This window comes from Phyllobates terribilis, unplaced genomic scaffold (genome assembly GCF_046119375.1).
Source record: "Phyllobates terribilis strain yellow unplaced genomic scaffold, ASM4611937v1 Scaffold_8__6_contigs__length_399053987, whole genome shotgun sequence".
In the NCBI taxonomy this organism is placed as follows: domain Eukaryota; kingdom Metazoa; phylum Chordata; class Amphibia; order Anura; family Dendrobatidae; genus Phyllobates; species Phyllobates terribilis.
This window is the reverse complement of record NW_027362768.1, coordinates 31876910-31892171: the sequence shown is the minus strand read 5'-3', so window position 1 is coordinate 31892171 and position 15262 is coordinate 31876910. Positions and strand designations below refer to the sequence as shown.

The 15262-nt window shown below is 47.1% G+C and overlaps 1 protein-coding gene across 5 annotated transcripts in view; it reads left to right on the top strand.

The window, feature by feature from the left end:
- The window catches only part of LOC141156681 (complement factor H-like), a 742328-nt gene that overhangs the window by 537940 nt on the left and 189126 nt on the right, over positions 1–15262 (top strand). For all 5 annotated transcript variants that reach the window (XM_073642926.1, XM_073642927.1, XM_073642924.1 and 2 more), the window contains one exon: positions 14070–14252. In XM_073642926.1, the coding sequence (XP_073499027.1) occupies positions 14070–14252 (183 nt within the window). The remainder of the gene's footprint in view (positions 1–14069; positions 14253–15262) is intronic.

The following is a 15262-nucleotide window of genomic DNA, read 5'->3' as shown; positions in this document are numbered from 1 at the left end:
TAAACAATAACTGTGGTTTTGAAATTCCACGGTAAAAAATCTCTATTATTCAGCTTTTGGTATTTTTTCCGTAAAGAAAAACAGTAATATTTTCTCCCTGATTGTTCAGATTGTTTAAAAGAGTCGGGTGTAGAAACAGAACTGTGGTTTTCCTCTTCCACAGTTGTAATCTACTTTTTATTACCCTTTTGCAATTGATAGTGCGAGTGTAAGCTATTTTACTTCCTTTACAATGGGCAAGGCGCATGGCAAGGGACGTGGAACTGGACGTTCTGGTGATGGTGCATGCAGAGTATAGGGCTGTGGCCAAGGTGAAAATGTGCCACAACCAACAGCCATATCTTCTCGCTCCCACTTCTTGACCGAATTACTAGGGAAGCACAGAACAACACCAGTATTGCGAAGTGATCAGTGTGAACAGGTTATTAATTGGATAGCAGATAATACTTCCAGTTACCTGGGCACCACCACCTCGGTCTGTCTTCCACACGGTCAACTCTTAGTAGCCGTGAGTCTCAACCGCATACTCCTCCTCACCTTGATGCTCCTTCCTCTCACCATGCCGAGTGTCGTCAGACAGCAACTGATCCCACACTTGGACACTCTGAAGAGCTGTTCACTGGTCCATTTCCAGATTTGTGCCCCTCGCCTGCTGCGCTTGAAGTGGTGGAAGAGGATATCCCATGTAGCGATGCCCAAATATTTGAACAGCCACGGCCACAGGAAGTCGACGCTGGCAATTTTTCACAAGAGGTGGACGATGACGAGACACAAATGCCAGGAAGTGAGGAGGAGGATCGTGGTGCACAAGTGGAAGAGGAGGAGGTGGTGGATGATCTAGTAACTGACCCAACGTGGCAGGAGGACATGCAGAGCGAGGCCAGCAACACACAGGGTGAGGGAGGCAGAGTACCCCAACAGGCAGGAAGAAGCAGTGTGGTGGCCACACACAGAAGGCGGGCAACAGTTCCCCGTAACACCAACACGAGGGACGTTGCCAGTACAACCGGTAGGTCTTCCAGAGTCTGGAATTTTTTTAAAGACTCTGCTGATAACCCCAAAAAGGCCATTTGTACCACCTGCCATGCCAGCATCAGCAGGGGTGACAAAACTACCAGCCTGACTACCACCAGCATGATCAGGCACATGGCAGCAAAGCACCCGACTTTGTGGGGCGAACCCGAGGGACCACGACCAGTGTCAGCGAGTGACACCACTGCTTCTTCTGCTGTTGTGCGTGCAATAGAACCCCCTGTTGTGGGTGCAAGGCAATCCCCTGTCCATACTGCTTGCAGAGATGCCCCCTCCTCTCAGTCTTCACTTGTTATGGCATTTTCTCAAGAAACAGCATCAACATCCACGTCCACGTCCCACCGCAGCGTTCAATTGTCCATATCCCAGACCTTTGAACGAAAGCGGAAATTCGCAGCTAACGCCCCACAGGCCACAGTCCTAAATTCGCACATTTCTCGACTGCTTGCGTTGGAAATGCTGCCTTTTAGGCTGGTGGAGACAGAATCCTTCCGCAACCCAACGTGCATTGGGGGACAATGAGGGAGAGGAGGAGGAGGAGGAGGTGGAGGAAGAACAGGAGCTTGTATCATGCGCTGTAGACAGTAGTACCTGTACAACTGTCATACCGTCGGTTCAGCGTGGGTGGCCTGAGGACAGGGGGGAGGAGGAGGAGGAGGAGGAGAGCATGGTCAGTCGTCATCTTGGTGAGGACACAGAAGTCTTGCCCGTTACCAGTCTGGCACACATGGCTGACTTTATGTTACACTGCCTTAACCGTGACCCTCGCATTGTCAAAATGTTGGGTGACAGTCATTACTGGTTGGTGACACTTTTAGACCCCCACTACAAGGAGAACTTTCACTCTCTTATTCCTGAGGTGGAGAGGTCTACAAAAATGGGGCAGTACCAGAAGGCCCTTGCTGCAGAACTGTTAAAAAAATTCCCATCTGAACACGCTAGCGGCAGAGGTCACAGTTCGTTGATCAACCAAGGTGTACAAGCGAGAGAGAGGCAACTCCAATCCAGCAGAGGCAGGGGAACACTGTCAATGTTCTGGGACAGTTTTCTGAGAACCGCCCAGCTTACAGTCCCTGAGGCGCAGGGTACTCTCACAAGGAGTGGAAAGTTTCAAAAGATGGTGAGGGAGTACCTTGCCAACCGTACCAGCGTCCTATGTGATTCCTCTGTGCCTTTTAATTATTGGGTATCCAAGCTGGACAATTGGAATGAACTCTCTCTGCACACCTTGGAGGTCCTGGCCTGCCCTGCCGCTAGCATGTTATCGGAGCGTGTTTTTAGTGCCGCTGGGGAAATTATAAATCATAAGCGCACTCGCCTGTCAACTGACAATGCTGACAAGCTGACCCTTATCAAAATGAACAAGGGCTGGATTGGGCCAGACTTCTCATCACCACCAAATGACAGCAGAGTAACATAAAGTCAAATCCACTGTGTTATTTTGGGAGGTGTATTCACATGAACCGCTTCACACACACATGGGTATACGGCTGTTTTATGTTCTTCTCCTTATCCTCAGCCTCCACCACCACTATACCACCAGTGTGACAGTGGTCCGTGTTGCCATTATTGAAAGTTCCTCCGTCCTTATTTTTGTCAGCTTTTGCTTGGAAGGCATGAGCAAAGACTGTGGGAGACCCACTCCCCAATAATGGGAATATTCTTAAGATGCTGTACTGTATGGCTCTTGTAAGGGGCATTCAAAGCGTCTTGTTAAGCTACTGGGACCTCCACCACTTTTCCGAGTGGCATTAAAACCGTCTTGTTAAGCTACTGGGACCTCCACGTCTCTTCTGAGGGGTATTAAAACAGTCTTGTTAAGCTACTGGGACCTCCACCACTTTTCCGAGGGGCAATAAAAGTGTCTTGTTAAGCTACTGGGACCTCCACCACTTTTCCGAGGGGCATTAAAAGCGTCTTGTTAAACCAGTCTGAACTCCACAGCTCTTCCAAGGGGCATTGAAATGTTGTTTTTAATTAACTCTAACCTCCACGACTCTTTGAACGGGCATTGCATTTCCTCCGAATTTTTGGCAGCTTTTGCTTGGAAGGAATAAGCAAAGACTGTGGGAGACACACTCCCCAATAATGGGAATAATGTTTGTAATATGCTGTACTGCATGGCTCTTGTAAGGGGCATTGCAAGTTCCTCCTTCCTAATTTTTGGCAGCTTTTGCTTGGAAGGAATAAGCAAATACTATGGAAGACCCACTCCCCAATAATGGGAATAATGTTTGTAATATGCTGTACTGCATGACTCTTGTAAGGGGCATTGCAAGTTCCTCTGTCCTAATTTTTGGCAGCTTTTGCTTGGAAGGCATAAGCAAAGACTATGGGAGACACACTCCCCAATAATGGGAATAATGTTAGTAATATGCTGTACTGCATGGCTCTTGTAAGGGGCATTGCAAGTTCCTCCATTCTAATTTTTGGCAGCTTTTGCTTGGAAGGCATAAGCAAAGACTATGGGAGACACACTCCCCGATAATTGGAATAATGTTTTTAAGATGCTGTACTGTATGGCTCTTGTAAGGGGCATTAAAACTGTCTAGTTAAGCTACTGCGACCTCCACCACTCTTCCGAGGGGTATTAAAACTGTCTTGTTAAGCTACTGTGACCTCCACGTCTCTTCAAAGGGGCACTAAAACCGTCTTGTTAAGCTACTGCGACCTCCACCACTTTTCCGAGGGGCATTAAAACCGTCTTGTTAAGCTACTGTGACCTCCACTTCTCTTCAAAGGGGCATTAAAAGCGTCTTCTTAAGCCACTTTGAACTCCACAGCTCTTCCAAGGGGCATTGAAATGTTGTTTTTAATTACCTCTAAGCTCCACGACTCTTCCAATGGACATTGCATTTCCTCTTAATTTTAGTCAGCTTTTGCTTTTCAATGCATAGGCGAACACTAAGGGAGACCCACTCCCCAATAATGGGTAGAAGGTTTTTAGTACGCTGTAATCCACGTCTGTTTCAAGGGGCATTGCATTTCCTCATAATTTTTGGAAAGCCTTCCATTCACTGCTTAGGCCAACAGTGTACAAGAGACCCAGTTGCTAGAAATGGAAAAACTGTTTAGTTAAGGCCCTCTGACCTCCATGTCATTTCCAAGGGGCATTAGAGTGCCTCAAAATTTTTGGTAGGCATTGCACTCACTGTATGCCCTATAACTGTGTAGCCGAACTGCTCCTTTTGTTACAGAAACATATCCTACAAGACATATGTGGTTGACGGGCCTGATATTAGGTGAATGGTCCCTGTTCCTCCTGCTCTTTCTCCTTTGCCACTGCCTCATCCATCATTTATCACCTGAAGCTTTGTTTTAACGGGAGTCATAGAACTGGCATAGTAGCAGGAAAACATCCAGTAATCCTCGGAGGAGGTAGGATATGCGCCAAAATGCTGGCCATCTCAGGCCTAGCCGCTACTACATACATGTGCTTGCATTCAAAGAAAACAAAGCAGATGCTAACTTGTATCATCATCATCATGGTCCTCACCTTGGCACTCTCAACTCCCCTGATGGAGAAGCCAGGGCCCACCGGAGGAGTCTGGTTCTCTGGTGGGCTCGTCCAATGCTGCCCTAAAGCAGGCTGGGCTAAGAAAAGTGTGTGGGGGATGTTCCAAGGAGAAATAGGGGCGGCTGGGGACTGTTTATGGACACCTGGCTGCCCCCAGACAGCTGGGGACCGTGTGTGAACTCCCGGCCGTGGGGCGGCTGGGGACCGAGTATGGACACCCGGCCGCCCCCTGGCATCTGGGGACCGAGTGTGGACACCCGGCTGCCAGGCGGCTGGGGACTGAGTATGGATTCCAGGCCGCCAACGCTGCCATAACGTGACTGACTATGTCCTCGGACAGCTTGACGGTACTCCCATTTATTCAGGCACAACTGACCATGTCCCTGGCTGGAGTGGGGAGGGGGGAAAGAACCCAGTGATGTAGGAGGAGAAGGGGACAGTTTCTGGAGCAAAGGAAGGAGCTCATTGGGTGCAGGTCACCTGAGCTCAGACACAGAGAGGTAGATAAAAGGTGGGAGCCATCTTAGGAGTGAGTGAATTCAGAGAAGCAGAGGAAAGGAGTAGAGAGCTGACAGGGAGCCAAGGCTCAGCCTGAGCTCAGCTCCACGAGGCAGGCCTAGAGAGAAGGCCGGGGCCAGAGAGGAGAAGAGGAGAAGGAGAAGGAAGGAAAGAGAAGAGACAGAGGAGTAGAAAGGCTCCAGAAACTACAAGGCAGAAGGGACCCTAAGAGAGCAGAATGGACAGCAACCGTTGCAAGCCCGCGTTTTATCGGGTGAAGAGTCAGGCCGTGAAAGGGAACCGGATTCCCAAGTTGGTGGAGGTAAATCATCCCTCAGCCAAGAACCGGAGGTCGTGATCATTTATTGGTGCGACCCCTTGCTACACCCGCTAGGAAGGCACCACATAGGGTCAGGGAAACTGGCGCCAAGTTTTACCAGAGAAGGCCTGAGGCAGCCGGACAGAAGCGTGGTCACTGGTGGGGCACGAGAGGCCAGAGAAAGGATAGAAGGGGGTCCTGTGCCACACTCCTGAGTTGCCTGGGGGTTGACTGAGCCCCTCACCTGGTGGACGCAGCACGACTTGGGCAGTTATTGCTGACAGAGGTGACCTGGATATCAACTGTGAGTAAAAGGCCTGAACTGCACCATTGGACTCTCTGTGATTTATGCTGCACCTGCACCATCACCCCCAGCATCCACCTATATTGCCCTGAGGCTACACTCTTCCCATGGGGAGTTATCTTATCCCTGTGCTGCACACCAACACCAGCCTCAGCGGTCTGCCTTGCAGCGGCGGTCATCCCTGACCGCAATCCACGGGTGGCGTAGTCGGACATTCAAAACACTGATAAATAGACTGCCACAGCATTTGGTCTGACCACCCTGAGCCACGGGATCGGGTTGCCACTACTACCCCCAGCATCGCACAGAAGCCCGGTCCCGGGTGCCCCACGGCCCAGGGGGCGAGTCAGCATTGGCGTAGTTGGCAGGATTGTGACCAACCTGCCACAAACGGGTATTGCGTGTCTGAAAAGAGACTGTTTCACTGTATTGAAAATGGCGCCCGCCCCAGAAGAACAGACGCCATAATGTGAGCACCTAAAGATAACAAGAAGCCACCTCCCATCGTGGGCCAGGTCCCAGAATGGCGCCAAAGAAGGAGCCTACCCCCAACAGCCATGAGTGCTGCTGTAGAGATGTCCATCTACATGGGGGGGCTGCCCCTGAGAGTGATTGTCAGCAGATTGCCCCAGGACCACCCCCAACAGGGGCGGAAAGAGAAGAAAACCGGGGGTCAGGGATTGGTTTGGATCAGTCTCGCCAGATCACACCCGGAGATGGAGAGGAGCGTCAACTCCATCACCCTGGCAAGCGGCCTGCTGCAGGCCGAGGCATCCCCGTGCAGCCTCACGGAGCTGATGGCTCAGCTCCCTGCAGAAGACCCTGAGTTCCTGCAGACAGTGCTGGAGGAGCTGGACCGGAGGATGGTCCGAGCGCAGAGGGAAGTCATCGACGGATGGAGGGAGGAGATGGCCCGGCGGGTCGTGACCCGGCAGCAAGAGACGCTGCCAGCACCCGGCAGTGCGCCTGCCCCCGAAGACAGAGAGAGAAGACCGGAGGCCGAGAACAGTGCTGCCGCGGAGGCAGGTAAGGCAGACGCCCCTGCCCCGGGTCCTAATGCCGTAGCCTTACCCCTGGATCCCGCCGCGGAGCCAGAAGTCCCGGGAGCCACTGCAGCTTCCACGCTCCCGCCGCAAACACCTGGGCCGCAAGCCGCGAAGACCGCCACTGAACCACGCCCCCCATCGTGCCCCCTGACCCTGGACGTGACCGAGAGCAGCCCGCCTCAGGCCTGGTCGCAAGGCCTGGTGCTCTCAAGCGCCTGTCGTCCGTTGGCGCCCCCGGTCTCGAAACTACCGCCCCTGGTCGCGGACCTGTATGCCCAACTGACCGGTCCGGATGGAGAGCCAGTCCCCATACCAGAGGGGTGAGTCCACCCTTGTCTTCGGGTGGGCCTGTCCTTAGAGGACGGAGCCTTGCCTCGTCCGCTCCTGCCTGATCCACAGCCCGTTGATGTGCCCCAGCTCCCGGAGGAAGAGGTCCAGGTAGGATGGGACCAAACCGAGGAGGATGTGATGGGGTTTGCCCAGGAGACACGGACGGCCGCAGTCCGCAGGCGGGAGATCTGTGAGCAGCTTGCGAAGGAGGAGCGGGCATGGCGCCAGAAGAGGGAGCAGCTGCAGGCCCGAAGCGTGGAGGAGAAGACGCGCACCCGCCAAAAACCCCATGCAGCACGCGGTCCTAAAACAGCTGGGACCGTGGTGAAGTTCCACCAGGAGAAAGGGTGGGGGTTCATTCGGGACTCTGCCACCGCCACAGACATCCATGTTGACAGGAGGGATGTGGAGGGTCACCTGCCAGCGGGTCACCCGAAGCGGGAGTTGTTCCCGGGAGATCCGGTAATATATACCCGACATCGAGGCCTAAAAGGGTGGTATGCCTTCAATGTCCAGAGGGTGGAGGAGGAGCAGTACCAGCAGTATTGTTGCCCAGAGGACCCGGACGGGTCTGAAGAATATGGCGAGGAGGAAGAAGGTGCGCAGGGAGGACACCGTTACTAAGGAGTGGCAGCATACCAATGTACATAGTTGCCCGTCAGGGTGAAGGAACTGTTGCAGAGAGTTGCCCGGTATCGGGTCAGTTAAAACCGGCTGAGGACTGGGAGCAGCCAACTTATTGAACTATCCGGCCGAGGACTGGGAGCGGTCAATCTTGTACATAATTGCACTTCATAAAGTGCCCCCTATTGGTTTTATAAGAGACCACAACAACAACTGACCTCAAAACAAAAACCCGTTAGAGGTGGCTGAAGACGAGGTCCAGCAGCTGGATCAGCTACGCCCTGCAGCCACCCCAGGGCCTTCGTTGAGGGTTTACGAACGGGTCCCTCATGTTTGTGTTTATGTGTTTGCACTTAATAGAAAGATGGACACCTCTTTGCAAAGTACACTGTGACCAGTTAACCAAAGTTTTACATGAAGAATGTTTACAAGAAAAATGTTTTATATGTGACAGATGTGGTTATAAAAGTGAAAAGAGTTTTATAATGTTTTATATATGTGAAGAAAGTCTTATAATAACTGCTGAAAGAGAAAATGTGCCAGTAATGTTAAAAGAGAAGAATTGCCTCCCATAAAGGGATGAGTTATAATGGTTTATAATCTTATATGTGAATGCATTCTAAAAAATCCTGCATGTTTCTGAATGGTCTTATGCTTTGTTCCAGCCCAAGGACGTGCTGTGGTTCACCAGGGGGGAATGTGGCGCCCAGAGGGTTCGGTTGCCACAGGGGTATTGCACCTCAGCCAGAGGTGTGATATTCCACTCCCAGGTAAGGATAGAGTATGGACCAGGGCTCAGTTAGCTGCATACACACACTCACCCCATTTCCGGGGGACAGCACGACGGTGCTCCCATTTATGCAGGCACCACTGACTATGTCCTCGGACAGCTCGATGGTGGTCCCATTTATGCAGGCACAACTGACCATGTCCCTGGCTGGAGTGGGGAGGGGGGGGAGAGAACCCAGTGATGTAGGAGCAGAAGGGGACAGTTTCTGGAGCATAGGAAGGAGCTCATTGGGTGCGGGTCACCTGAGCTCAGACACAGAGAGGTAGATAAAAGGTGGGTGCCATCTTAGGAGTGAGTGAGTTCAGAGAAGCAGAGGAAAGGAGTAGAGAGCTGACAGGGAGCCGAGGCTCAGCCTGAGCTCAGCTCCATGAGGCAGGCCTAGAGAGAAGGGTGGGGCCAGAGAGGAGAAGAGGAGAAGGAGAAGAAGGGAAAGATGAGAGACAGAGGAGTAGAAAGGCTCCAGAAACAAGAAGGCAGAAGGGACCCTAAGAGTTCAGAACGGACAGCAACCGTTGCAAGCCCGCGTTATATCGGGTGAAGGGTCAGGCCGTGAAATGGTACCGGATTCCCAAGTTGGTGGAGGTAAATCATCCCTCAGCCAAGAACCGGAGGTCGTGATCATTTATTGGTGCTACCCTTTGCTACACCCGCTAGGAAGGCACCACATAGGGTCAGGGAAACTGGCGCCAAGTTTTACCAGAGAAGGCCCGAGGCAGCCGGACAGAAGCGTGGTCACTGGTGGGGCACGAGAGGCCAGAGAAAGGATAGAAGTGGGTCCTGTGCCACACTCCTGAGTTGCCTGGGGGTTGACTGAGCCCCTCACCTGGTGGACGCAGCACGGCTTGGGCAGTCATTGCTGACAGAGGTGACCTGGATATCAACTGTGAGTAAAAGGCCTGAACTGCACCATTGTACTCTGTATGATTTATGCTGCGCCTGCACCATCACCCCCAGCATCCACCTACATTGCCCTGAGGCTACACTCTTCCTGTGGGGAGTTATCTTATCCCTGTGCTGCACACCAACACCAGCCTCAGTGGTCTGCATTGCAGCGGCGGTCATCCCTGACCGCAATCCACGGGTGGCGTAGTCGGACATTCAAATAACTGATAAATAGACTGCCACAGCATTTGGTCTGACCACCCTGAGCCACGGGATCGGGTTGCCACTACTACCCCCAGCATCGCACAGAAGCCCGGTCCCGGGTGCCCCACGGCCCAGGGGGCGAGTCAATAGCCCAAGGTGTGGAGGAGTATTTTTTGGGGGGGTTATTTATTTTACCTTATACACAAGTCTTTACCCTGGAAAGGAACTTCCTTAACATATTTCACAGGAAAGCAGTTTCAGTTTCGTTTTTTAATGTTTTATTGTGAGCCCTTAAAAGTGGCTTAATACCTCTGACCACGTTGTTAACAGCAGTGACCTGGGGGTCAGAAATGCTTCCTGGGGCGATCCCCATGCTGTCCCCATGTCATTTGAGCACTGTCACTCTCATTTCGGGCACTTGTTAGGCTTTTACAAGACTGCCGGGGGTGTCGCCGCAAAAATGCTCGGGTCTCCCATAGACTAACATTGGGCTCGTTGCTCGGATCGAGCACCCGAGTATCACGACGAGCTCGGCCCGAGCTTCGAGCACCCGAGCATTTTAGTGCTCGCTCAACACTAATAATTATACTTCCCTAAATCTAAATCGAAGTAATCATGGGTCCAATCGTCATCATCTGATGTCATCTGGTCTTCGTCTCGTCTTCTTCTTGGTTCTTTTATAACACCGTCTTTAGATGAAAACTCCTTTGAAATAAATTATAGCTTGTAGATATTGTACAGTCCATAATTGTATTCATTATTGTTCAGATCATGTGTGTCAATTGATAACAAAACAAAGTCCATGGATTAAATGTAGCTTTAATATCTGTGTCACCTGGACTTACGTTGGATTGTCTTTGGATAATTCTGGAATTCTCCGTGTCATCCGCACTGGTCTTGTGCCACTTTTGAAACAGATGTGACGTCTTTGGTCAACAAAGCAAGGGTTAACTTGATACTTCCCTGCTTTATATAGCACCATGACCAGTACTTAATCCTTAATGTACAGGACACATATGTCAGGCTGGCAGCTTTCTGACAATTACCTGTTCACCAGCTTTCATTGAAGCGTTGCAGGTGATAGGAAACCACTGGAACGTGATGAAACTTGAACACAACACAGTTCATATAGGATCATCGTCCTCTGCAGTCGTGGTTATCAGTGGTGTGAATTGTAATTGATACAGTCTATTATAACACTCAGCATTCACAACATCTTTACCTTCTGAGATTTCCGGATATCAGTTGCTTCTTCTTGTAACTTTTGAGAATCTCTTTGATTTATAAATATTAAAAGTCTTTATTAAGATAGAATCCATAATTGCGATGTCTTGATTGAAGTCTTCATTCCCTAATCTGATACCAAATCTGGCAATTTTCCTAACCTATAATATCACAGCGTACCATAGCAATCAATAATATCCATCTAATTATTATCAAAATATTACACAAATTATGTTTGGAATAATAAACAATAATAGATAGTAATTCATTATTAATCAAGTTCTCCATGTGATAGAATATTTTTATGTCATGGGTGTAATTACCTTTTCCAACCCATAGGTGTCAGTGTGTTTTGAAACAACATGTGTTTATATCTTTATTAAACCAATAATACCAAAGAATGTATACTCATGGACCAAAATGAATAAATATATGAATGTATGAATGAATGAGTTGTTGTGTTTACTAAGAAAATTGAAACATTTTCCTTCTTATATTAATTCATATCATCATTATATTTACTGAAGCAATATTCTTGTACTTGACATTACCCCATTAAATATGAATGTGTTTCCTCAATTGAGATATTAAACTGAACTAAAATCAAAAATTGAGAATTAAAAATGAAAAATGGAAAAATAAGAAAATAAGTAAGAATAAAATTTTAAAAATGAAAAGTAAAATTAAGAGTAAAAATAAGAATAAAAATAAAAATAAGGCCTTTATATGTTGATGACAAATGTAATTATATTATTCATAAAAATGCCCTTATATTTCCATTATCTGGATGATTTCGTATTTGTCATAATCTTGTATTACCAAAAATTATTAAATGATGCAACTTTGCATGTAATACCATTCTTAATTATATCACTGTACCTTATTTTTCACACATTTTAATAAAGAAGAAATATTAATAAGTATTGATCAAAAGTGATAATGTAATCAGGATCAAAAAAACATTTTCCCCCTTTAATGCCAAAAAATATTATTTTATAAAATTATTTATGTATATATCAGAACCAAATTAAAAATAATTATTCTTCTATAAATATTTTGCATAAATTTCATATCAATGTGTAGCATATATTTGTCTAAAGAGGTGTGTACCTATTTAGGTAACCATTAAAAAATAATAACTTTGAATACTATAAAATTATCATATGGAAAAATTATTCTAAATGTAAATTTGCTTTATAAACCATATTGATGTGTTGTTGCCCTTATCCACTATTAGCTAAGTCAAGAAATAATAATTACTAAAGAAATATATAAATATATATATAATGTAGATAATACTTAATTATGTATCATAATTTTCTCAGAATTAAATATATATGTGTGCCTGTAAGGCATTAATTAATGCCTAAAAGCCTCTAATACACTATCCCTACTCCAGTATATAGCCCTACACAAATTGCAGCTTAGAGTGGTATTATTAGAGAGTAGAATATATTAGAATTAGCCCTGAAAAGGAATTTTGTTTTAACGTCACACCAGTACAGAATGTAAGGCAATAATCCCTGACTAGATGCCTCTAATATGCTATCCCTTCTCCAGGAGCTAAGCCTACACTAATTGCAGCTAAGAGCGGTACTATAGAATATAATCTACTGAATTAGCCCTGAAAAGGACTTTTGGTTGTACGAGTTGACACCAAGTACTGTATGGTAATAATCCCAGACTAGATGTCTCTAATACTCTATCCCTACTTCAGCAGCTAAGCCTACACTAATTGCAACTAAGCGTGGTATTATTATAGAATAGAATATATTTAAATTAGCCCTGAAAAGGACTGTTGGTTTAACGTAGCAGCTCCAAGGATTGTAATGCAATGAACCCTGCCTAAATGTCTCTAATACACTATCCCTACTCTAGAAGCTAACCCTACACTAATTGCAGCTAAGAGCAGTTTTATTATAGAATCTATTTAAATTTGCCCTGAAAGGACTTTTGGTTGTATGCAGTAGCAACAAGGACTGGTGGCAATAATCCCTGACTATATGCCTCTAATACTCTATCCCTATTCCATCAAATAAGCCTACACTAATTGCAAATAAGAGCAATGGTCCAGACATCTCCCTATTGGCTGGGAGACATCTTGCAGGTGAACACTATTTACTAAATGCGCATGCAGCCCCTTTTAAAGCAGGGGAGCACACATGCGCAAGGTGCGCCGCCAGATCACAGTGCAGCGTGCACAGAGGAGAAAAGACGAGTAGCGCAGGGATGCTGTCGCGGTTAGAGCGGTGAGTACGTCAGCGTCCCCGCATGGAGGGAGTAGAGGAACCGTGGCCAGCCACAGATGGTATAGTGGTATTATTATGGAATAGAAGCTTTTTAAATTAGCCCTAAAAAGGACTGTTGCTTTAATGTAGCAGTACCAAGGACTGTGACACAATGAACCCTGCCTAAATGCCTCTAATACACTATCCCTACTCCAGCAGCTAAGCCTACACTAATTGTAGCTAAGAGCTATATTATTGTAGAATATAATCTATTTGAATTAACCCTGAAAAGGACTGTTGGTTTAATGTTGCACCAGCAGGTACTGTCCCTTTTTGAGCAGAAACTCTCCCTACACAATATCCATACAATGCACTGAGCATTGCGTCACTGGGTCTTTTATGAACTCAATGACGCTATGCGGCCAACCAATCACAGTAATGCCAGTAGAAAACATGGCTACGGCATTACTGTGATTGGCAGGCAATCCCTGCATGTTCAGTGGCTGCAAATCAGCTATGAAACATGTGAGGCAGGGAAGCTAGCATGGTGCCCATTGACCCAGATACTCGATCGAGTATCAAGCATCTCGATCACCAGGATGCTCGATCGAGTACCGAGCAGTGCTGAGAACGCTCGCCCATGACTAGTGATAACATGACAGGTTGCAGCTCAAGGTGATTCTTCTTTATGCTATTCTGCGGCTCTTACTAAGCTCTAGAGGGGTGCACCTTAATAGCAAGTGTTTAGTCATTCTCACTTGCTCTCTTAAATATGGTATAGGAATTTCTCAATGTAGCATATCTTCTTTCTCCACCTGTCTGCACCTTCTGTTTGTCTGATTCATATTTGGGGTTTGTCAGGTTCTGTCAAGGTGTCGGCTGTTTCGACAGGAAAATGGCACCTCTCATATTATTTTTACAGTCAAAAACAATGAAAACATAGACTTCTAATGGAGCATTAGATGCTGATGTGAAAAAAGCCTTAAAAGCAAATACACTATAAAATGCTTTATTTTGATATGCAATTAATGAATAGTACATTCGTTTATTTGTTTTATTTTTTTTTCCTAGAAATTGGAGAACAGTGTGGTCCACCACCAACTGTGCAATTTGGAGACTCAGTGGATGTTAGAAAAATTAACTATAAATCTGGTGAATTTGTGGAATATAGATGTCGAAATTATTATGTTCTTAAAGGAAACAAGGTTGTGAGGTGTTTGAATGGAGTCTGGGATGAAGCACCGGTTTGCTTAGGTATGTCTTTTTTTTATTACAATAAGGGTCCATACTATACAGACGTGTGCTGTCCGTGTGCACCGTGAACCACGCAGGGAAAGCACGTATCACACGGACAATTCACAGCTTGCGCTACTTCGGTCAAATTTAAGGACTAAACTAGTGCATTTAAATAGCAAGTAGCTCCTGAACTCTACCAATATGTGAACGGAGCTGCGCATGGCAGCAGCTATATCCACAATTTGCTGACATGATTAGCCTGAGTGTAAGTACGGTCTTCTGAACCCGGCCTAGGCACACCAACAACATAAAATTACATCACTATTAGGATTAATATGTGATTAAAAATACCAATAATGCATGTACAAAATCTAGAAATCTAGAATCTGCAACTCATCTTGTTTTGCTGTTCTAATTACAAAGATTATCTACTTTTCCTGCATTGTTAACAACAGCATACAGCTGTAACAGATGTGAAACTGCACATGATTACTTTGTGCCCTTTCATAACTGACCATTATAAATGAGCAATACGATCTGTAACAAATAGTGTTGAGTGAGCATGCTCGACACTGCTCGTTACTCGCCCGAGCATCTCGCTACTCGGGATGTTCGGCGAGCACCGAGCATTTCTGGGTTACTCGGGCGGGAGCTTGGGTCTCCGCCCTGCACGTTTGGCGCTCTTTACAGAGCCAATGAACATGCAGGGATTGCCAGCCAGTCACTGTAATGCCGCAGCCATGTTGTTTGTGGGCATTACAGTGATTGGCTGGCCGCACAGCGTCACCTCGAGTATTTAAAACCGGGCGCCGCCATCTTGGACACAGTCGCCCGGGATCAGACAGTGTAGGGAGAGTGCTGCTGAGTTAGGGAGAGATATATAGTGCAAAATAGTTAGTGTAGGGTCACTAAAGGCTGTCAAATCAAACAAACAGTCCTTCTAAGGACTAATATCCATCCCAGATATCTTGCAGGCAGGCTGTATAGGAGATGCAGTGGTTATACCAACAAACAGTGCATTACAGTCC